Raw genomic sequence first — 25,147 nt, 5'->3', positions numbered from 1 at the left:
TGAAACAAGAACCTAGTTTAAACTGTTGGGCTTCAAAGTCAAAGATGAGAGGTGGTTACAGGAGAGGGAAGAAGAAACCAGATAGCAATCTATGGTGAAGATTTCCGATTGATATTCTTTAATTTACTCTCTCGTACATTAGCTATCTTTTCACTCAGACTTAAACATAGCAGGAAGTATAAAATTGCTTTCTTTTTTTTGCAGCAATGTTCCATAAAATTGAAATATGTACTGGTGGTAATCGAGTAATAATAATGAGATAATTAACAGCTTAATGACTAGTTAACTATTTATTGTTGCATACAAGAAGTGAGCAAAAGAACTTGAACCAATAACATATCATCCATCCAAAAGCAGTTATTGTTTATGGACAATCTACAACTCTTCCCTTCAAGGAGGGATTTTCATATGGTTCAATAGATCCTTCTTGCTCTCCTCTACCCACAGCAGGCATGTGGAGAGGCACGTGCTGGCAGCCTACAGAGCAGGCTGCAAAATAGGAATTCTGTACATATGTTTTATACCCCCCAGTCAGTCATTCCCTTGCATGAAGCTGAATGCACAGATTTCTCATTGCCTGGTTTGTCTGGACTCACTGCATATTGTAGTGGTGGAAAGGAATGGATGGACTGAATTGAGAAGGCCCATTTCTGCAATTTTTCACCCACTTTGAAACAATCTGTTTTGTTTTGGCACTGTTGGGTGGTTAAGTGAAGAGAACAGACCCGCCAAGTCCCAGATTTACAGAAGCTGTCCCTGTTTCTGATTCGATCCCAGAATGTCCCACTTTTCCTTATGATGTCCCTATTTTCATCAGAGAAATGTTAGAGGGTATGGTAGGATGTCCCTGTTTTCATTGGAGAAATATTGGAGGGTATGGAGTTATCCGATCCCAAAGCCATCTGAAGGCACCCCTGTATAAGGAAGTTTTTTAAATGTTTAATGTTTTTGCATATGCTGGTAGCCACCTGGAGTGGGTGGGGCAACCCAACAAGATGGGTGGAGTATAAATAGTAATAGTAGTAGTAGCAGCAGCAATCATAATAATAATGGAATAGTATGTCCCTACTTTCATCAGAGAAATCATAGAATCACGTTGCAGGGTATGAGAGAATGGGCAGCTAGATGAAGAGGGGAAGATAATGAAAACAGCCACCATTCTCCTGCCTTGCCCCAAAGTCCTGTTCTGAGGTCCTTTTTGAATTTTGGGAAATTCAAAATAGCTAGTGTCACAAAAATGGCAACTTGTCACCTTCTCTGTACAATATCGGTGAAGATTGTACCCATGTATCAATACCACTGACCAACAAATAAAGAGGGCACAAAACTAATAACTTTTTATGTCATGGTGTAATAGCCAACCCCACATACTCATGAAATGTTAAGTACAGCCCAATTGTAAAGAATGATTAGTGTTAAGTTCACATGGTTCTGTAATGAGCCTGCTATTCTATTAGGTAAAGGAAAATGTAATGATCTTACCCAGAGAAGATTAATATCTAACATTATTATGTCTTAAAATTTAGATGGTTCAATAAAAGCGAATTAAGTGAACAAATACGAGTTTTCTCTGCCAAACGTTTAAATGGATGCTATTTTAAAATATTATTATATTCAAACTAATATTATCAAAAACTGCAATGAAAAGAATACTGGGGAGTGCTATTATCCTGCTGTAATTATTAGTGATTGCATCAAATAATAAATGACAGAGAAATAATCAAGCTGGAAGCGAGAATGAGGAAGTGGATCCCTTAATTTAAAAGCTACCAATACAATCTAAATTGCCACCATTTTCCAGATTGAGGAGATAGGTAGCATCATAACATAATGGTCTTGATCCAGAGACCCTTATGCATAGCAAGGGGCTCCATGAATCTGTGTGTCTACACCTGCCCAACAGATGACTGCTGCAGTGAGTTTTACAGAGCTAATCATCTTGCATGGGGAGAGAATGTATAATGAGATGTCTTCAGTGGCATCATAGAAGCATCTGTAGAACAGACCACTCCCATGTCGCTCTTTTATGAAGGAGCACCAGATGAACAATATCAGTAAAGATTGTACTTATATATCAATACCACAGACCAACAAATAAGAGGGCACAAGACTAACAACTTTTTATGTCATGGTATAATAGCCAACCCCACATATTCATGAAATGTTAAGTACAGCCCAATTGTAAAGAATGATTAGTGTCACCAGAGTGGTGCATGCTCTAGTTATCTCCCACTTGGACTACTGCAATGCGCTCTATGTGGGGCTACCTTTGAAGGTGACCCGGAAACTACAACTAATCCAGAATGTGGCAGCTAGACTGGTGACTGGGAGTGGCCGCCAAGACCATATAACACTGGTCCTGAAAGACCTACATTGGCTCCCAGTACGTTTCCGAGCACAATTCAAAGTGTTGGTGTTGATCTTTAAAGCCCATAACTGCCTCGGCCCAGTATACCTGAAGGAGCGTCTCCACCCCCATCGTTCTGCCCGGACACTGAGGTCCAGCGCTGAGGACCTTATGGCGGTTCCCTCACTGCAAGAAGCAAAGCTATAGGGACCCAGGCTTTCTCGGTAGTGGCGCCCGCCCTGTGGAATGCCCTCCCATAAGATGTCAAAGAGATAAACAACTACCTGACATTTAGAAGACATCTGAAGGCAGCCCTGTTTAGGGAAGTTTTTAATGTGTGACATTTTAATGTATTTTAAATCTTTGTTGGAAGCTGCCCAGAGTGGCTGGGGAAACCCAGCCAGATGGGCAGGCTACTACTACTACTACTACTACTACTAATAATAATAATAATAATTTGTGATGGGTATGATTGCTTCAAACGTTAAGTGTGCTACTGCTGGATCAGGAGAACCAGGTGAATTAAGACTATCATTCAGGGGCACTGACTTGCCCCTCACATTGGGGGGGGGGAGTACACTAAAACAGAAATGTCCAAATTCAACTGGGGGTATATGCAACAGCAGGAATCCCACCCCTCAGCAGGCACTCCCTGCACTAGACTTGTACCAACGTCAAGGGACAACACTGTTTCCAGTCCACAGTTAAGTAATGATGAGAATATTGAGTGCAGGAAACATAAGAGTCCATGGCACCTTCTCTTGAAAGAGTCCAAGAATCAAGCAGCATTCATGCAACATTATGAACCCTGACATGGCCTGAAAGAAACAACCAGCAACGGAATGGGTACATCATCTGTGAGGACATAGCTCCATCCTAGGCTGCCTCACTTAAAAAAATAATGCATCTAGCTGTTTTACTTATGGATATACAAGGAACAGAAATTAGAAGGAGGAAAAAGAGGTATCAGGCTGCACATCTAGGACTGGAGGATGAGGAAGGAATGGTTGCTCCTCACATGTGAGAAAGTCTGGCTTGTACTCCAGATCTGCCCCAAATTAAAAATTCAGACTCCTGGAGTAGATAAAGAGTCTCTATCACCAACATGGAACATTGTCTACTATTGGCTAACTTTATGGCTATAACATCAGCCTATTTTTGGTACTTTTAAAATTTCCCTCTTCATTCCTTAGCATTATGCAGCATCATGCCTGATGAAGAAGAGGTACAGCATACAAACATACAAAATGTGACAGTGATCCAGAAAACCGCAAGGATCTGCAATTTATATTTACCAGGGCAATGTAAGGCTTCATGCTCACAGGGGATGTGATCTACAGCAGATAATGCAAACCCCAATGCTCTTGTAGTTTGAAGATTGCCTAATTGTAGACGGTACTGAAATATACTGCATCCTTTGACAGCCATCAATGAAAAGCCTATATTACAGTAGTTTGCTATACCAGGACCATAACATTGAAAAGAATTAACTTCAAAAGTGGTTTGAGTTGTGCAAAGCATATTTCCTACCTTAAATGAGAATCTTCCTTACTAATTATTTCTGTTCCGTGGTTTGTTTCAGTTTAAATGTAAACAATAATGATTAAGTGATATACATCAGAGTAGGCCCATTAAAATTGTAGCCCATTGATTTCAGGGATCTCCTCTGGGTATAACTTGGACATCACTCATAATAATAATTATTATTACTTAAATGTATATATTTCTTTAGTTTGCAGAGAAGAGTGAATAACATGAACACCACAGAAATGCATTTCAATTTTTTAAACACCTTTTGCAATGCCCTCATTGCAAATACTGTAACATACCGTCTTTGTGCTCCGCAGTCAAACTGGACAATGGAACGACCACCTGTTAACTGCTAACAACATGTCATTACCAGTTCTCATGCCTTTTTAAAGCAATTTTGGCTCTGGCTGCCGATAATTCTGGCGACGATACTGGTGTGAACATTAAGGGCATAGAAAGCCAAAGGCAGAAAACTGACAATACAGTTTGTGCTTTGACTACGAATAAGTAAGCACATGCTAACATTTTTCTAATTCCACATAATTACTGAGTCTCAAGGGGCTGGAAGAAAATTCCAAATACATATTTGTAAGGCAACTCAGTCTATACTATTTAAACACACACAAAGCTTAAATCAGTCGGATTTCACGTTGGATTGTTTCTACTTCTAAACACAAAGTTTAAGCACGACAGGGGACCCTCAGAACTTTTTGTAGTTCAAGTGCTGGGTTGTATGCTAACTTTATATCATTGGTGGGAACTTGATCTGTCTTCTAAATCATTACTGAAGAGATGTTAGATTTATGATGCCAAGAAGCATAAAAGACAACAACAAATGGTGAGACAGCTTACTGGCGTTTTGCCCCAAAAAATGGCAAAGAGGTAGAGGCCCTTGGATTGTGTGTGTTCACCATGAGCCATTTTTAACTAGGGTTGAATAAAGCAATGATATAAGGAGTTCTACCAAAGCTAAGATTTACATTCCAATATGTACAAACTAGAAAAAGACATGCTTGCTAAAGTACTAAATATATCCGATATTATTTCTACATAGATGTATAATTTTGGGACATTGAGTACACTGATGCCTTTTCGCTGGAAATTAAATCTGTTTATTTGGCTATTTATATCCAAATTACTTATCATCTCAGGTATAGCTAACTGGGACCTACATGTACCAGTTAGATAACATTTGAAAGCCATGGGCAAACAACTCGGGAAGGCTGTTGTATTCATACCCTGCTTGCAATTATGAGCTCAACAGTGGCATTTGACTCGACAGTGCTGGAAACAGAATGCTGGGCTAGAAGGACCTTTGGTCAACCCATCAGGGATCTTAAGCTAAGATCCCTAAGAGTTGGTGAAGTAGCGCATGAAGGCGAGCTGGGTCCTTTATCCCAAGGCCTGCAACTTGATGATATTCAGCTTTCAGATTCAATGTTGGTGGTTTGCATCCATCGCTCAAAAACAGACCAGAAAGGACAGGGTGCCTTGGTTCGGCTGATGGCAACCATGAAAAGTGGTCCCTGCCCCGTAAAGGACACAAAAAGGTTTCTGGACCTCAGGCCCCCTGGTTCCGGCCCTTTCCTAGTACACGAGGATGGGCCCCATCTTGCCAGACAGCAGTTTACTCGTGTGATGCACAAAGCTATTGAAGCTTGTGGGCTTCTGGCTAGGGAATATGCTGCCTACACTTTTAGGATTGGGGCCTTCCGGTGGCCTTACCGGACTTCCTGCGCATTGGGCAGGAACCAGATATAGTCGGGTCCATTCAATGCCTAAGGCAATACCACTCCCATTCTGTAATCAATAAAGTTGTGGCCAAATTTGCCCAATAACATAAAGCTAATATCTGTGTCCTTGTGCGTGTTATTTCCCAACGAGGGGGTGGCTTCAGGGTCTTGACACGCAAATCCGCTCCACTTCCCAGTAGAGAGGAGTTGCGGTGAACCGCGTGGTCACCCACTCCCTGCCGGGGGTGGGGGACTTTGTCCCCCCTTGCCCCGGGGTCCCTGCCACATCAGGGCCTGGCCAGCCAATCCCCATGGTCAGGGGGCGTGGCCGGGACCGTTTAAATCAGAGGAGCGAACCAGAGGGCTTCCTCTTTGGCTCGCTTCCTCAATCACCCTCCCTCCCTCCCTATTTTGCAGGTTTAGGCACTGGCCTTGCTATGGACCTCGGTTGGTCGCCGTTGAGGGGCCTGGTAGGAATTTTTCCACTTGGCAAATTGGCACTGGCCATGTGGTTTTTGTCTACCTCGTAGCAATCATCACAACTTTGTTAGGGTTGCAGTTAGGCAATGTTTGACCTTGTGATGGGGGAGGGGAGGTGTGGCCATCACCTGCCCCTCCAAGCTTAAGGGTATTCCGTTAAAGGAATCCGGGGGTGTTGATCATGTCCAAAGCCCAGGTCGGGGGCTTGGGCCGTGACACGACCCCTACGGGAACACCAGGAGAGATTGAATTCCATGTGCTTTAAAAGCTTAAGAAGAATTTTGCTCAATCAGGCCAAGGGTTACCTAGTCCAGCATCCCACAATAGATTGCTAGATGTCTCTTAGAATCCCCCAAGCAGTGTGTCATAACCGACCCAATGAGAGCTGTGTGGACTTTGGTTGTGCAAGTGACAGGATCACTTAGTGAAAAGTCACCATGTCCTCTCTGATTAACAAGATATATAACAAGCTGGTTAACATCTATATACCAGCAACATTTTGTGAACTACTGAATGTGCTGTTTTAGTTTTGAGGAGTTGTTTTTTTTAAAAAGCATTGTGTAGAAACCAGGCACCCCCTCAATTTTGTACTCAGGCCCTGGCTTAAGTCTTTGCATAGCGTATTATTATTATTATTATTATTATTATTATTATTAGCATAAAAAGTTTCATTGAACACATGAAGGCTACCCTCCATGGCCTTCTGCCATTCCAATACATTGTACCTTTTTTTCTGAACTTAAGATAGCTCCATTGCATGCCATCCCACATTTCGTCTTTAAAAGATTATTATTCTTTCACACAAACACCTTCAGCAGTAATGCTACCTGTCCATGGTGATACAATGAATAAAGGAAGGAAGGAAGGAAGGAAGGAAGGAAGGAAGGAAGGAAGGAAGGAAGGAAGTTGAAGATGGCCATTGCAGTGCCTGGAATCAAGGGAAGAACCTTGGATAGTAACACTGAAATGCATGAAAGAAGATGTAAGTGAAATCATCTGTCTTGACCAGAAGCTTTGGCAGGGATTCAGACTTGTGGAAACAAAAGCAGTTTTTACCCAGTTTCCTCCTCCCACTGAAGACTCTACAACCATCCTATGCCCATTTGAAGGGATTCCTGATCCTCATGAGCTTATCTGGAGGAGATAGGGAAGCCTTAATTTTTAAATACAACTGGTTATAGGAATTTCATCCTTCAGCTCAACACACAGTTTTTTCCAAGTGTTTGGACTTCCAAGTATTAGAACAGAATTAGGGTTAGGAGCCATTGGCTAAATATGAATAATATGAATTGTGTTGGCCCAACCGCTTCCACTTCGGTTATCTAAAACTCTTTGCTTTTCACATTCTCTATGAGGTGGTTCAGTCAGCTTAATATTTGCAAAAGAAACATGCTTCTGATTTTTCTTTTCATGCAGGAGAAGTCACAAGGTCATGAAAATCGTGCCCCTCACCATTACACTGTTCAGGCCTGTAGACCCCTTGAATAAAGAGTTATTTGCAGAGGCCAGCCAATATATCATCAAAACCAGTTTTAAGTTCTCTCATAGTTCCATGCTAATGCACTATATGAAAAAGTACTCTCGTTGATCCAATTGTCTTCTTGCACAAATGTTTTGGATGTCCTCCAAATCACTCAGATAGCTGCCTGAATTGCATTACAATAAGCATGCTATGATGTAATATTTCTTTAAATATACATAAGAGGGACTTACTCAAAGACCTTCTGTTTTCTGCTTTTGGCTCCTTAGATTCAGCCTCAAAGCTGCTCAGCAATTCAGAGCTAGAGGATCTTGCAAGCTTGAACTCATTTTTCCTTGACTTGTTAGTCTTCTCTTTGGGCTAGAAGAAAAAAATGATAAAGAAATATATGGAACAATAGGCTTGATTTAAAATGTCTGACTGAAAGGAAACAGAGACTAAGAAAACTAAAATACGTTTATCCTATGTTGACAAAATAAATATTAAAAGTTTTGAAAAGTATGGTACAAGATCTGTTCAGTACAATGCTGCTAAAATTGTGATACTTATAAGTGGGTTTTGATTCTGCAAATAAAAATGAGAAATGAAAATACGTTGGAGACTGCTATATAAAAGTTGGGCACTTTTATTTGAAAATACCAAACTATGAGAAGATTTTTCTCCCATGTCTGTGGGTTGGACCCTGAGTTCATTCCTGCTAGTGGGAGCATGCTCTGAGTAAAGGTCTGTTTAGGGTATGCTTCCACTGGTAGAGGGGGAAGTTACGTAATTTCTGCTGATTCCCCCTTCTCGCTGAAATTATCAATGTCACTTCTCACACTTGGGGGGATTGTTGCAGAAGGTTGATCCAGAATGTGGGAAGTGTTGCAATAGCAAAGTCATCTGCCAGTTCCCCTACTGCAGAGTTTCCCAAACTTGGGTCTCCAACTGTTTTTGGACTACAACTTCCTTCATCCCTAGCTAGCAGGACCAGTGGTCAGGAATGGTGGGAATTGTTGTCCAAAAAGAGCTGGAGACCCAAGTTTGGGAAACCTTGCTCTACTGCATTAAAGGCCTTCTGCCCTGCAGGGAATGTGTTGGAGAAGCAGACCCCTCCCTGCACTCCTTGGATTAACTTTTGGCATCATCATGATATCAAATGATTGACAGGAAGGTAAGTTGGGCAATAAAGATCTAGCCGACCAGGCTAAAAAGGTTCCCCACTCCTGTTCTAGGAGTAAGACTATAATTCAGGACTCATTAACTGGCTAATAAATCCACAGAACACAGCACAACTTACTTCCAAGTAAGCATTATAGGATAAACTATAAAATAATATGGCTTCTGTTTTGCTTTAAAAACTCCATATGTTGAGTGCAGAATTGAGGTTTCATTACTCAAGTGTCCACGTAAACAATAACTGTGAGAAAGATTTTTTTTTTTTTTTGGTGGGGAGTAATTTAATTTTTCCCCTTCCTTTATTCTAATCAGCTTAAGGAAGCATATATATATATATATATATATATATATATATATATATATATAGTTCTTGCACACCCATTGTTTCATTACAACAACCCTGTGAGATAGCTTGATATGCACAACAATTAGGAAAAAAAACCACACCTTTCACTGTAGGCAATGAGAGCTCCCACCCCCCCACCCCCCATGAAATGCTAGCTGTCATGCAGGGTAGAGAATTGTTTTTCCAGATTGCAGCCAGGGAGGGAAGGCATAAATCATGGGTAGGCAAACTAAGGCCTGGGGGCCGGAAGCGGCCCAATCGTCTTCTCAATCCAGCCCGCGGATGGTCCGGGAATCAGCGTGCTTTTACATGAGTAGAATGTGTCCTTTTATTTAAAATGCATCTCTGGGTTATTTGTGGGGCCTGCCTGGTGTTTTTACATGAGTAGAATGTGTGCTTTTATTTAAAATGCATCTCTGGGTTATTTGTTGGCAAAATAATTTGTTCATTCCACCCTCCCCCCAAATATAGTCCCACCCCCCACAAGGTCTGAGGGACAGTGGACCGGCCCCCTGCTGAAAAAAATTGCTGACCCCTGGCTTAAATCTTCCCTCACTGCATCCTACAGTACCATATGCTATCACTTCCTATGCCTTGCATGTATTATTATTATTTTTTTTAAAAAAAAGAAAGACACACATGATGGCTAATCCTGTGATTAATGTAATTTATAGATAGGCACTGCAGTACAGTTTATTTAAAGCCTTTTGAGATAATACCATCACATAGGATTTTCAGTTTCAAGGTGTTTTACAATTCTTATTCATTTGTCTCACTATTAGAGCTTTAAAAGAGGTGTGTAGATTGGACATCAAAATGCCACCAAACCGCTCGCAACAAGTTCTATTGAAAAATGCAGTGAACAAGGGCAAAAAGGATACATGCTGCACAAATAGTTCTAGCATAATTAGGAGAGTTGAAAAGTGAAGTTTATACTAAGTACGTTCAAACGCACATGAGGGGTGGTGGTGACATAAATAGAAATTGGGAGGGAGAGGCAATTAAAATGGTTGTCAGAAAACACAGTCCTAAAATACCAGTGGGAAAGAAAGGAGTAACAACAATCAGATACATCAGAATATTTTCTAGTGCCATTCTGGCAAATAAATAATATGAAAATGCATAAAAGACTCATACGTATTAATAGTCATATGAAAGATTATATACTGTAGATAGCATAAATAGAAAATGTAAAAATTCATTAGTTATTAAGCGCTTGTGTGCTTTTACAACCCACAGTAAACCAGTGTTGTCATTATTTCACAGCAATAAATGCACCATTCTGTTTTAGGATAGAATCAAACAGCATTTTAGTCCAGCAACACTTTTTATCTGGAATATTTATTTATTTATAGCATTAAAAAATGCATATAGATCTTCACACACACATTTATATAGTGATTTAAAGGGGGGTTCTCATTATTAAGTTCACTTGCTTTAAAACTTGCTTAGATGTGTAAGCACATGCATTGCTCCATGATACTTTTATCAATAGCCAAAACAAATACATACCAATCTGTCAATTACATTTTTTATAGCATTGAACCACTCCAGTATGATGAAGTCAATATCTGAGTGAAGAAGGACCTCATTTCCGGATGCTGTTGTGATCTAAATGACAATGGGAAAGTCATAGGTAAGCAAACTATGTGAGACACACTTTTTCTTTTCATGTAATTCATTTGAGAAACACAGATGTTTCAATAGCTTGCCATTTTTTAATGCCACTGGTTCTATAATTATGGCATTTAGGACATATCCAGAACGTAGGAATGCAGGAAACCTACAGTACTTACTCTTGAAATAATCCCCATTGGAAAGTGAACTTTCCAAGTAGATGATTTTCAGTGCTTGGAATTAACTAGTTCAGTTTAATGAAGTTCACTAAAGTAGTTCAAAAATCACTGATTTGGATAATTGCTGAGTGAACTAAAGGTGAATTAAGTTTCGTGCTAAAACACTGAATGATTTCTAGCTCATCTTCACATTCATTCCCTCCCCTCCCCTTGCAGAAGGAAGCCTGTGTTCTTAGTTTTCTTTCTTTCTTTTAAAGTAAGTTAATTGAAAATGTATAAAGAAGGTTAGAAAGCAAAACATAAAGCCAACTTTCTAAGGCTTATTAGGCAGAGATGGAGGCACTGCTGTTGCTAAGGTTGCTTAGTCATTTAATCACTGTTGCTAAGCAAAACTACAAATGCAGGAACAAAGTGAATAATGCATTTTGCCTTTAACAACTTTGTGGCTGGCACAAATAAAACAGGATGAGCCGAATAAAATTACAAGGAAGGCTTCACCTGTTGACATTTTGTCTGTCAGACATCTTATTACTTGTGTTCTACTTCATAATTCAGCATTGCAGCTGGTAAAATTCTGAATGCTCATTTGGTGTGTGTTTTTTTAAAACCAAGGATGATTAATAAAATCACAGAATTGTAGAGTTGGAAGAGACCCCGAGGTTATCTAGTTCAAGCCCCTGTACTGCAGTAATCTCAATATGTGGTCATCCCTCCAATTTGAAACCATACCAAACCCTGCTTAGCTTTGGAAATGTGCTAGCAGTTTCCACTGCTGAACCACTAGATCAACTTTTTATAAAAAGTTCATTTGGATGAATTTGAGCTGAGCTAGTTTGTTTCGTAAAATGAACTGGAACCAGTTCCTCTTTTGAGAGGGTGAACTAGAACTAGTTCCTTTTTAAAATGAACAGACATAATCTCAGAAATGTACGGGCTATACCCATATGACTAAAAAATTTAAAAGCCATGTGGAATACACAATAAAGACTTTAGGGCATGTTACAGTACACATGGGGATTCTGCATAAAATGCCCTTCCCATAATAGAAGAGTCTGATCCTTACCACAATGTTTGTGTTTATTTACTGCAGGAATGATTAGAAGGGGTGGGGTTGAGATAGGGCTGAGCCATATAATAAAATAATTGGACACTGAGGCCAGAGTGGTGATCATTTATCTAGGGGTGGCATTTTCCTGGCATCTCAGAGAATTGTAAGGTGCAATGCGCTAACTCTTATAATGATAATCAGGTACTACTTCATTCCAGATGTGTTGATCCTAGGAGGTAATGCTTTATATTTATACTATTTATTTATTTATTTATTTCAATTAGCTCATTTTAATCAACTACGAATCTGTTTTCTCCTCTTCATGTCATCTCCTAGTGTCAACACTTGCTAAAGTTTTACTGATTGTTCTCAACTCTTTCTCAACTTGAAGGAAAGTTCCAGTTAATGGCTCAACAGAAAGTAATAACTGTAACTTAAACTGGGACATATCATTGCAGCATTTAAGATGTTAATAGCCCAATGTACGGGCTGAGAAGTGATTCTGTATTAAAAGTCTGTTGCACTTCTTCCCCTTGGTCTTTATTTTTTCCAGATTCTCCACTGCCTCTAAGTAAATAAGGGACTAGGGTTGCAATCTTTTGCACACTTACCTGGAGTATGTTTTACAACACAGTGAGGTTTATTTCTTAGTAAACTTCTATAGGATCCATCTATATGGATATTTGAAATAATAAATGTTTTTTCAAGTGTGGGAGAAACCCAACACAATGAATAGTTGGAATTCCACACATAATATTTCTAGGCAAGAAACTAGTCATCCCACCCTGTTTGATTATGTTCTCTTCCTAAATAATAGGCTGTGTGTACAACTTAAAACAGCTGTTGCCTATGGCAGGTGTTCATAGATATTTCTAAGAGCTAAAAATCTAAGCTGACCTAAATAAGAGACATCCATTATATTATATAGACCTGAGATGCATGCATGTAAGGAACATCCATTATATTTCATAGGACTGTGGTGCTCAGAAATAAAGCACATATATTTTACAGGATGCAGCAACTTCTGTCACAGCAACAGTACAAAGGTAACTAACTGATGGAACCTATCGCTAACACTTTTCAAGTTTACAAATTTTAATTTTGGGTAGGTTTCAACTGTTTTATATGACACTACAAATGTATTAATGTGCGGTGAGAGACATGAATTAGACTAAACACAATGGTCAATCCAATCTAGTGCATCTCTTCCAGTACAAACAAACCACCACTTAAATTATTACAAGAAACAATATTTTCAAAGTAAAAGCAACACACGTAATTAGAGTGACTTTATTTTGAAGGCTTAAGAAGGAAGCAACATAGTTCACTCTTCCGTTGAGTAAATTTGAGCTTTATTAAAATACAAGTATTTCGGCATTGCATAAACATTTGTACCCTTATGATATGTAAAAGAGATACTTCAGTGCTAACAAGACCAAAGCAACATTCATTTTGAAAGAGTCTTCGATTTAATGTGCTGTTTGTAATAATCATATATAATCGGTGATGTATGAATATATCAGCAAAAGTAGATCATAGAACAGGAAGAAGTGAATTCATTCAAAATACTTGCTATTCGAGATACAGTTCAAGTCTCTTTCTCTGTAATCTTCAGAGTTACTAAACACTTTCAAGAAGACTGCTACTGCTCTCTACAGTTTATATGCATCCACTTCTTAATTACAGTCAGTAATTGACTTTGTTCTACTCTGTCCTAGACATTCAGAGGAAAGCATTTCCAAAGACTTTGGTTTGGCGAATTGCATTAAACTGTAGGTTTTTTTTAACCCACTTCTATATATTTCCTACTTAGAATTCCTGATTAAAAAGTTCTTGGAAGGAATTGTTAAACTTGGAAGGAATTTGCATTTCTAACAATAGCATTGTTAAGACCAATGGGAATATAATTCAGGGTGGGTGGGTGCCAGATTTGGCTTCAACAATTTACCACTGCAGTCCTAAACAATGTAATAAACAACAACAACAACCAAACAGTCTCCCCATGAAGGCAATTTTGAGCATATCAGCCATGGATGAGAAAAAAAACAAGGACTACAGAAATACAAAAGGGATTTTCCCCCTCAAAGTCTCCAGAAAAGCTGCTGCCCTCTGTTTTGCTTCTGTTGCTTTCTTATTTAAGATCTCAAAAAACAAAACAACCCTTCCTTTTGCGTGCATTCCATTTTCAAGACACACACTCTAAAAGAGAAAACTTATTTAAAGTAGCATTATGAGCCAGTGCTCACAGTGGTAGCTAGCTCAAAGGAATGAAGGATTTGTGCAGTCCTGATACTTTAATTTAGGCATTAGTTCAAGCAGGTGGTTCTGAGTCAGGATTCGTGTGTCCTCCTTCAGCCTCTGTCACTGACTCACTGTGTCAGTTTGAGGAGAAAAGTAAATTAATGGGCTGGATTCTGTACCATGCCTTTGCTTCCTGAAAAGCTCTTGAAATGTTGGCAGTGATATCTATTCCAAGAGCTGAAATGAAATAGCTGCCACATATTTGTAAACTGGATTCAAGCATTCCCAGCAGTAGGTCCAATGGGAACTGGTGCGCTTGTCAATGTCACCAATTGTATTACTTCTGGCCCCAGATCTTCCTCCTCCCATTCCAAATCAAACAGAGAAAGCCAGGTGGGAAAGCAGGGAGAAATTTTGAATTGGAGCGCCTGTAAGTTGCACACAATATTGACGTTGACCAACAATGACACACTCTCTCTCTCTCTCTCTCTCTCTCTCTCTCAGCTAGCTTTCCCCATCCTCTTCAACTTTCAGTTCATAAACACTGTTTATGCCAACAAACTTTTAATTAAAGCAAAAAACAACAACAACCCTTCAGTTCATTTTTCCAGGGATAAAAGAACAGTGATGCAGCTATGAGAGAAGCAAAGGCAAAACCAAAAGAAATCACCCAACAGTGATTTCGGTGAAGTGCTTGCCAGTATTACATTTCTGCAGATTCCCTTTCCTGTTTCATATGGGAAGAAGAGAAGCAGAACCAGAATAATAGAAAAGATACAGCAAGCCATGACACAGACCATCTTTTATTCCTCTGCCCAGAAGAATATATGAACAACCCTGCTGGATCAGACCAAAGGCATCTAAGTTCAGCATCCTGTTCCCCACAGTGGTCAACCAAAAGGCCTATAGGAAGCCCACAGGAATGACACAAATGCAGCAACACTTGCAGTTGCTACCCACTGACTGGTATTCAGCAATCCCCTTTGTTGTGAATTTGGGTGGAGAAGTGGTGAGACTGTCCCCAGCACTCATCACACAAGCCTCAATAAACAGCTTGTGCCAAAACCTGGCCTAGTATTTGATATTTGCTGCAATGGTGTGTTTGCTTTTATCTCCTATAGGGCTTCTTCTCTCCTTAAGTTTTGATGGGCTTTCAGTCCATTCTTAGAAATGGGCTTTCTGTGTATCCCTCTCCAAATTTCCAAAGCAAGTTCTATGATCCAAATGAATTATGCAAATGAAGTGCACATTTTATTCTGTAATTTATTCTGCTTGTCAAACTGGAAAGGAGAGAAGCTGCTAGGGTTCTGAACCCCTGCTTTCTTACAGAAAATCCTATATACCTTCAAACTTTTGCTGGCAAACGTAAGGACCAAACATCATAGAAATAGATATATAGATATAGATATAGATATAGATATAGATATAGATATAGATATAGATATAGATGGTCAGGTTCCTCTGGATGGTGAATTATGCATCATTACTGATTAATGTATTTTTCACAGCGTACTACTAAATCATGATATAGACACTGGACAGTCAAGGCAAGATGGCACCAAATAAATATGTTGAATTTGTCATTATTTTTTCCAAGAACAGTTGCCAGTCTAGTGATGTGATTCCTCCAGTCTTGTTTTCACTCCTGGATTCCATCTCTGCCATCCCTTTTCACATCAACTTCCTTTTGATTATAAAACCTTTTTTTTTCTTTTTTAAAGAGGCTAGAATAATAATTCATTTTATTTTATGTGGTATAGTTACATGGACCACCAGTTAAAAATAAGTACATGCAAAACCAGCTGCAGCAAGATGTGTCTACCACACCCTTGGTGAATAGAAACAAGGTCTAATTAAAATAAAGTTTCGAGACACATAGCCATTTAATTAATTTGGTTTTGAGCCTCCTTAGTCATTTAATTAATTTTGTTTGAATTACATTTGAATTGAATTATAATAAAGATAGGGATTTTTCAGTTTTTAAAAACATGTCAAAAGCAAGTGTACCACTGGAAATAATATACATTCTTCCCACTCCTGATAACCCTGTTTGTTTGGGTTTTTTGACAATGTTTAGGTTGAATGAATGAGCTGAGGTGGAGGGAACCTTGTATTAAAAATATATATGTTTGTGTTTCACTATAATATGGTTAAGTCTAATGTTCGGCACATGTAAATAAATCAAATAAAGTAAGTCCCATTCCAACTGCAGTCCCCCACTCCATTTCATAATATGATATTTTGTACCCGATGAAGAGTGTTAAATTACTGAAGGGTACTCAAAGGTGTTTATGGACACACACTCTTCAAAAAGAAAGAAAGGAAAAAAGATATTATCAGGCAGAATGTCTGTCTCAGATGATAGTCTTACATTGGTAACTTTCAATAATTCCTTCTGACAAGTCCAGGCTAGCTGACATTTTTTTAAAAAAAAGAAGAAGAAAAAAAGGCTAAAGTATCAGTCTGAATAAAAACTTCCTAACTAGGCTTCCAAGAAAGAGGGGAAAAATCCTGCTAGTTAAAACATTTTGTGAGAATGTATCTGCCTTGTATCCCCCAATGTTGCTAGATGTTAAGTAAATATATGCTCATTGTAAAAATAATTTTTTTAAAAAAATGTTGCTTTGGCAACTCTCTTATTAAAATGCATTTGTAACCCCCATCTGTCAAGAAAGTTTTGAAAAGTTTGTTTACTTTGGATAGCAGCCCTATCCAGGGTTACCCCAGCAAACAATGATAGCAGTCTTCAGAAGTTGTGTGAGGAACTAGCCACTAGGGATCCATTTTTGTTTTAATTGGCACACACAAACACTTTTCTGGTCTGTCAAGAAGATCAAGCTAATATGCATGGAGGGTGTTATATTCTCAGCTTTTGGGAGTACTAAGGCTCCCTTTATTTAAGTAATTTAAATGATAGACTGCAAAAACTTTGCAAGTCAGAAAAAAATGTTTTATATTTTCATGGGGAATATTTGTTTTAAGGAACAGAAAATGTTATACATATCTAAAGATGTTGAACCTTGTGTTATAATTAACCTGCTTTTTCCAACTCTGTAAAATTAGTTTAAACAGGATAAATATTGCTATATAAAACACCCAACAAATGTTGCCTGCAGTGCTGCAACTTTCCCTACTATTAAAAAAATAATAATGGGAGGGTATTAATATGCAAGTGTTTACAGTGCATGTAAAATTGCTGGAAATCTCAGTGGTGCCATCATATCAAATCAACCTGTCTATCAAAGCAATTTGTTATTTAATGGGGAAAAAAACAAATGTTTGAACTAAATTCACCAGTAGATCTCAAGTGAGTTTAACACTGCAAGGACTGGGGTCAAATTCACAAAAGAAGAGCATTTATTTAATTGAAATTGAGTTGAACCTTTGATACTCAAATAATTTGGTCCAGAGTGCTCCTATAACACTGACTTGAATGGCATAATAATTTCCTCCAAAGTGGAACTTCAGATTCATGAGAAAATCAGAAAGTTTGAGGGCTGCCAGTATTCCCAGCTCATATGTTTAAGAGCATTTCCTGCTGTGCTGCATCACACTAGTGCAAGAGACAAGGAAACCCAAAGCTCTTATGCTTAATGAATTTGACAATTTCAGATTCTCTCACTTTCTCATTGTTCAGTTTGCCACAGTTTCACATCAGTTTGCAATTTTTAAAAAATTATATTATTATTATTATTATTATTATTATTATTATTATAAAACTTCTCATGAAAATTCACCAGCCCTTTATAATATACACTTTTGTATGCAATTTCCCTAATGGGATGCATGCTTGTACATTTTCCTCACTTAGATATTCATGAGGCTGTTAGTACCGCTGGTGGTTGTGCAAGTGAGGACTCCTCCCTGCCCCAGTTCCCCCACGGCCTCATGTATTATTTGTATCCCACCCATTTGACTGCCTACAGGTAATTGAATGTATTACTGCTTGGTATTATTTGTCCATTGGCATCCGTCTGTCTTGAGAGACAATGGAGTACACCTCCAGGGGTTAAGATAAAATGATGGCTGGGCAGTGTGTATGATGGGTGGGCAGTGTGTATGATGGTCCTGGGCTGCCCAGACAACATGAGCCCCCTCTAGGCCTCGCTGATGTGGTAGAGCAATGTAGAGCAATGTGTTTGGCACTAGCTTGGCTGCAAGAATTGCTGGAAGGAGGTGTACAAGGTCATCTAACTGTCTTAGGGACTCCACTCTGGATTTGTTTAGGCTTTTACTCTTTAGCATTTTCTTCTTCTCAATTTTTTCTTCTTCTTCTCATTTTCTTCTTCTCAAAATATGTTCCCTTGCTAATATATATACAGTCATACCTCGGGTTACAGATGCTTCAGGTTGCGCATTTTTGGATTGCGCACTGCGCCGGACCCGGAAGTACTGGAATGGGCTACTTCCGGGTTTCGGCGCTCGCGCATGAGCAAACAAACCAGATCGCAACCCACGCATGTGCAGACACAGGGCTGCGGGTTGCAAACATGCCTCCCGCACAGATCACGTTCGCAACCCAGCCGTCCACTGTACTCCAAATATCAGAGAAAGAGAGAACCCCCAATATTATGGTATGTTTTATTTTATTTTATTGCATTTGGCCAGGACAACAAACATTTATCAAACATTTGGGAATTGCTTTGTTTTGACTTGCACTAAGAAGAAGAACACTTGCTAACTTTAGAACTGCACAAGTTTATTTGCAGCGGTTTCAAGTGGGTTTCTTGTATACTAAAATAATAACTTTCTAAAATAATTACGTGTTTATAGAGAAATACTGTATGGCTAAAATAAGAACACCAGCTTGAACATCTTCCAGCTAAAGTTAATATTAATCCAGGTAAGAACGAGAGTAGGAGGTCTGTTTAGTCTTAACTGTAACACTAATTCAATTGCCAACTCTCAAAAGAAAAAGAAAAACTAGTACAGTCGTACCTCGGGTTACATACGCTTCAGGTTACATACGTTTCAGGTTACAGACTCTGCTAACCCAGAATTAGTGCTTCAGGTTAAGAACTTTGCTTCAGGATGAGAACAGAAATCGTGCTCCGGCGGCACGGCAGCAGCAGGAGGCCCCATTAGCTAAAGTGGTGCTTCAGGTTAAGAACAGTTTCAGGTTAAGAACGGACCTCCAGAACGAATTAAGTACTTAACCTGAGGTACCACTGTATCAGGCAGAAGCTGGAAGGATAGGGTGAGGAGCCCAGAGGAGACCTTCAAGGTGGCATCTATCTATTCACCTGAGGGGTACTGCTAACAATATGCGTCAGGAGGAAAGTAACCCCTTTGGCCATTTCTGGCAACTGGGCCCAAAGCAAAAACAAAATAATCAAACCAGACCCATAACCTGTTCTGTTTTGAGCAATGGGCTCTACAAGGACAAGCTTTTGAAAAGCTTTTGGAAGGATTTCGGCAGGCACCTCTAGAAGAGCAGCACTCATCCTCAGACTATGCCTTAAGACCTTAAGTAGAAGCTGCAGCTCCGTTTAAGTTGCTAGCTCTGCCTTCTGTGAAAAGAGCCTCACCATTTAAAGGGGTATTGCCTGCTTCAGCAGTCAATGACAACCACAGAACAGAGGAGACTGTGCTTCCATTCAGACTTCTTAGCTGTAGTCCTCAGTGCCAGAGGAGGGCATCCCCTTGGTCCAGAGGGACACTGACATAATCTCTCTGAACTAAGGCTCATGGTCCTGTTCCATGCATATTACCAGTCTGAATTCAAATGAAACTTTATTGGCTTGGAATCTACCAAATTCCAAAATGCACAAAAGCCACCGCAAGGACAGGAAGCTTCGTCTCTGCTGTCAGTTACCTTTGAACATGTAGAGGACAATGAGAATGGCAGGCGGAGCTAGTTCACCCCCTCTCTCTACCCTTCTCACATGTTTAGTTAACCTGTATAGGGCTCTAAAAGGTAAAGGGACCCGTGACCATTAGGTCCAGTCGTGGCTGACTCTGGGGTTGCGGCGCTCATCTCACTTTACTGGCCGAGGGAGCCGGCATACAGCTTCCAGGTCATGTGGCCAGCATGACTAAGCCGCTTCTGGCAAACCAGAGCAGCGTACGGAAACGCCATTTACCTTCCCGCCGGAGCGGTACCTATCTATCTACTTGTACTTCGACGTGTTTTCGAACTGCTAGGTTGGCAGGAGCAGGGACTGAGCGACGGGAGCTCACCCTGTCACGGGGATTCGACCGCCAACCTTCTGATCAGCAAGTCCTAGGCTCTGTGATTATTTAACCCACAGCACCACCCGTGTCCCTTGTATAGGGCTCTAGGATGCACTAAATAAATAAATAACTAAATCCCTAACTTGAAATTGCTAGGTTGTACTGTTTCTTAATGTGTTATACAGGATCACATTGCAATCTCACCTGCATGTGAATTCAGAAATTTCTTATTCTTTGCCACTATAAATAATTGCATTTGGACATTAAAAAAACAACAAAAAACCACAATAAAACTGAAAAGGTCCTGTTGATACAGGAGACATGCTCGGTGGGCGGTGGGGCGGAGGGGGGGGAAGAGTTGAAAAAGCCAATTCTCTCCTTATCAATCATGCTTTTGACTAGAGATGTGTAAATGATTTTCCACTGCAAACATAACCTGGTGAAATTAACATTTACATGAGATTCACAATAAAACAGCATGACCGTGACATGAGCCCACATTGAAATTATCAAGCATATCCTTTCACTCAGCCCGGAAAGAGAGCTAGAACAGGATTGAAACAGTGTAAGTGTCAAAGATAATATGGAAGAAAGCTTTTATCTAAGTGGAATTATAGGTACAAGGCATGCATGTCAGCCACCTATTCCCAAAAATGCAGCCCTTATAATTGCCCAATGAAACCAAATACCACGCCACTGCTCTTCGAGTTCTATAACCTGAAAATGAAGGTCAGAGTTCCCATGTTCCCCAAAAGAGCTGGCAGGAGGATTGTGCCTTGCTCAACATATTACTAAAGCTAGGGGCTATTGCTGTGTGAAAAGTCCATCCTGGCAATAAATCACCATATGAAATGCAATATATGTGAGTAGCATATTTGCCTTGCATACATTTTATTTCCTCATGCGAAGTGCCTTTTATCTAAGATACCTGTATTATCATCTATTCAAACAGCAAACTTTGGCGCTGAGTTATATCAGCTTTGTTGTCAAAGAGGGAGGGAGGCATTAGTAGGGCTGGCTGAGAAATTTCATTTCAAGCAATCCTGTTGCACACTAACCAGATCAACATCTACCAGACTAGTATGAGGATCAGAACTTATTATTTGGATTTTGCACTTATCCTAATTTTGTGATACAGTTCTTTACTCATGTAACAAAATGCATAAAAATAATGTGTTTGAAACAAATAAATTCATAAATGAGTGTACTGAGAGGAAATTCTTATTTAAATATGTATTTTGAGATAAAGTGTGTACCTAAATAAGTGTTAAATCAGGGGTCAGCATACTTTTTCAGCAGGGGGCCAGTTCACTGTCCCTCAGACCTTGTGGGGGGCCAGACTATATTTTTTTTGGAGGGGGGAATGAACGAATTTCTATACCCCACAAATAACCCAGAGATGCATTTTAAATAAAAGCACACATTCTACTCATGTAAAACACGCTGATTCCTGGATCGTCCGCAGCCCGGATTTAGAAGGCGATTGGGTCGGCTCTGGCTCCCAGGCCTTAGTTTGCCTACCCATGTGTTAAATTATTTAAGCAGAAATCTGTCTGCGTTTTTGTTATTTTTTTAAAAAAAATCAGGTAAATGTGGAAATGGGACAGAACGAACTTATCAATGAATATATGCAAACTTGGCACCGACTGGAAAGAGACTTATCTGTCCATCTTTAAATATTAGTATGTGCAAGGTTTGCAGCAGTAGAAGATCATTAGGGGAGGTGGAAGTCCTAAGACTCACACTCTGAGGCTGTGTGCATGATAAGAGTAGATTATAAATAATATAATTGTTTAATTAATGGTAAAATAACCCCAAAACAGCTCAGTAAGCACTATATATACTGAGTAGCCATTTAACGTTGAATGGATACTTGAGCCAAGATGCCATGTTAGGTGGGGAGGAGAATGGAATACAGCATCTGAAAAACAGAATGACTGGCTGGCTGGCTGGAATACTGAATAGGAAGTTTCCACACTCACTGCAACACCTTTTTCTTGAAGGTCCCACTTCTCAGCATTGCACATTCCATTTGTATTTCACAACAACCAGGGGTGCCAAGCTGAATAAAATATTGGGGGCAAGTAATCCCCTCCCCACATAATCAATCACATGTTGTGACACATGCACACCATTTGAATGGCAATGCCCATTAATTTTGGGGGTGCCGAGTCCCTCAAATAATCTATTGGGGGTGGCAGGTGGCTCCTATGACAACAACTTTCATATTAACCTCTACCATATACAGTGGTACCTTGGTTCTCAAACTTAATCCATTCTGGGAGTCCGTTCAACTCCCGAAACCGTTTGAAAACCAAGGCGCAGCTTCCGATTGGCTGCAGGAGCTTCCTGCAGTCAAGCGGAAGCTGCATCAGACAATTGGCTTCCGAAAAACATTCGCAATCCGGAACACTTACTTCCAGGTTTGTGGCATTCGGAAGCCAAAACGTACGAGTACCAAGGAGTTCGAGAACCAAGGTACGACTGTACAGTTTTTTGTTACGTTTTGGATGCTGGGATAAATGGGTGTGGATCTTCCAATCCAATCAATTTTATAAAGAAGATACCTTGTGCTTTTACTAACTGTGCCTGTTACTGTTGTGTAACAGATTCGTACCAATCAAATTTAGCCTATTCAGTTCATTTAAAAAAAAAAAATCCTTCATACTGGATCCAATACTTCTCTGGACAAGATGGAAGTACTCATAATAGGTGGTTAATGTATCTTGGAGTCCAACCTGTTCTGAATGAGTTGTGCTCCTTGTAAACAATTAGGCTTGTGGTTTGGAGGTACTTTACATACCACAACGTATCTTATGCTAGCTACAATTGATGGTTCAATTGTGACCCTTTTGGAACAGAGATACCGGTAATCTTGTGACATGTTATTCAGACTCTAGTAATTTCCAGATGAGACTACTGAAATGATCTTAAACCACTTGTGGGCTGCTGGTCCATTTCCAAGTACAACTCCAAGCACTGACTATAAGCTTTGAAGTCCAGTTTAAGCTGAACCTGTGTATCTAAAGGATCTCGTAGGCACACACATTTGTTGAATTCCTTCATTAGAGAGGCAGGCCAAATCCTATGCCCTTCCAACACTATTGGTCTTTTAGTTAATTTTCAGTTCAATCCTATACATGTTTACTCATAAGTAAGCCCCTGTTGCTGCTCTTCTTAAAAGAATGTTTTAGTCTCTGTTTTTATCATTATTTATCATTATTTACTATTATTTATTATACACTGAAAGTCACCCTGGAAGTTTTATTTTAAACAGAAGGTTGGGATATTCAATTCTTTAAATAAATACATAAACTATGTGAACGAATGAACAAATGAATAGAAGGCACAAATTTTCAAAATTCTGAAAAGTTTAGTATTCATAAACTGAATCTGCAAGAAATAAAAACATTTAAAATAAAAACACTCTTTAAAAAACATTCTCAGGAAATTTTTTTTCCAAAACCACATTGTGATTAGTTGTTCTATCAGGTAATGTAAAAACAAGTATCTTATTTTAATTTGGTATACGGTTGAAGGTATGATATTTCCAATCCAATCAAATTAACATTGGGAAATCTTTTGCACTGAGAAGTATAGCTGTAGAGAAAGAAAGTTTGAAAGATGTATAACTGTACAAAGTTAATTTTACCCATTACCCATTGATTCTAGCATCCTGCTTAGTTAGGTTTCAGAACTGCGTGATTTTTCCATTCATTAGTACCTATGCTAAAGAAGCTTTGAGGATAATTGTAAAACTTCAGGCTTCAACAGCCTAAGGAGGATAGCCTTACAGCCAGATAATGTGAACAAGAAGGGGGGAACATGATAGGCAGATACATTATTTTCAACGAGGTCCTGAGAAGGCTTTCAATTAAGGGGGAAAAAACAATTGACTGATGTTCCACTACTTACTGCCAGGAATCTCTATGTAGCATTTGTAGAGGTTTTTCCCTCCTTGCTCTGCCCAACATGTGGGCTGAGTGTCAAGCTGTGAGTTTGTAAATCTTTTTCGGCACTTATCTAAACTCAACATGAATTATAGGATTGCCAAATCTATTTGACGCAGGCTTGGGTTTTTATTATTTTATTTTCCATTGTAAGGGAGGGGGGTGTATATGATCTAAAACATGTTCCCTTCTATATACTGGTAACTACTATTCTACAGTATAGTCAGTTGTGATGGGCACTAGATTATGAACCATTCTCTTTTCTTTAATAGTATATCTAAGCCCTATTCTACCAGTGCTTTGATATATTTAAGTTTACTAGTAAGATGATATAGTTATTGATTTATTTGTTTACTAGTAAGCACTATAATATGCTTCCTTCACAAAGCTGTTTTGTTTGGAGCAGATACAAAACAGTGAAGTTATGTATACAATTCTGTTTGTCAATATTTCTAAATACATATTCATTCCAGTAAAATGGCCATAATTTTGTAACAGCAATAATAAGGACCCCTGGCAAATGAAGTGCCTGTGCTTTGTGCACATTCTGCACACAAAACACGTTGCCTCTCCCTGCTAGATCCAGAGAGGGCTGGATCACCAATGTCTGGGGTGGATGAAATGTTTTTGTTTGAGCACAACAGCGGCACCAAGTGCAATGTATTCACTATCCTCGCAGGGATGACTAGCTACTACTATTCGTGTAGGAATACATTTGAGAACTTCATTGGGATTGGGGCTAATTTACTTCCTAGTCACCCCACTCATTTGTAATCATGTCTGCTCCATTCTGGATGGCTCTTCTCCTCCATCTGCTATGCATAGATGGAGAAGCCCTGCTGGACCAGGCCAGTGGCCCATCTA

The 25,147-nt window shown here is 39.4% G+C and overlaps 1 protein-coding gene across 14 annotated transcripts in view; it reads right to left on the bottom strand.

Moving 5' to 3' along the window:
- The window catches only part of ARHGAP15 (Rho GTPase activating protein 15), a 371,887-nt gene that overhangs the window by 175,532 nt on the left and 171,208 nt on the right, over window positions 1-25,147 (bottom strand). For all 14 annotated transcript variants that reach the window (XM_053406105.1, XM_053406066.1, XM_053406058.1 and 11 more), the window contains 2 exons: window positions 10,587-10,685; window positions 7,804-7,930 (listed from right to left, as the gene is read on the bottom strand). In XM_053406105.1, the coding sequence (XP_053262080.1) occupies window positions 7,804-7,930; window positions 10,587-10,685 (226 nt within the window). The remainder of the gene's footprint in view (window positions 1-7,803; window positions 7,931-10,586; window positions 10,686-25,147) is intronic.

Source organism: Podarcis raffonei, chromosome 1, assembly GCF_027172205.1.
Source record: "Podarcis raffonei isolate rPodRaf1 chromosome 1, rPodRaf1.pri, whole genome shotgun sequence".
Taxonomy (NCBI): domain Eukaryota; kingdom Metazoa; phylum Chordata; class Lepidosauria; order Squamata; family Lacertidae; genus Podarcis; species Podarcis raffonei.
The sequence above is the reverse complement of the archived record's forward strand: the minus strand, read 5'-3'. Positions and strand labels throughout refer to the sequence as shown.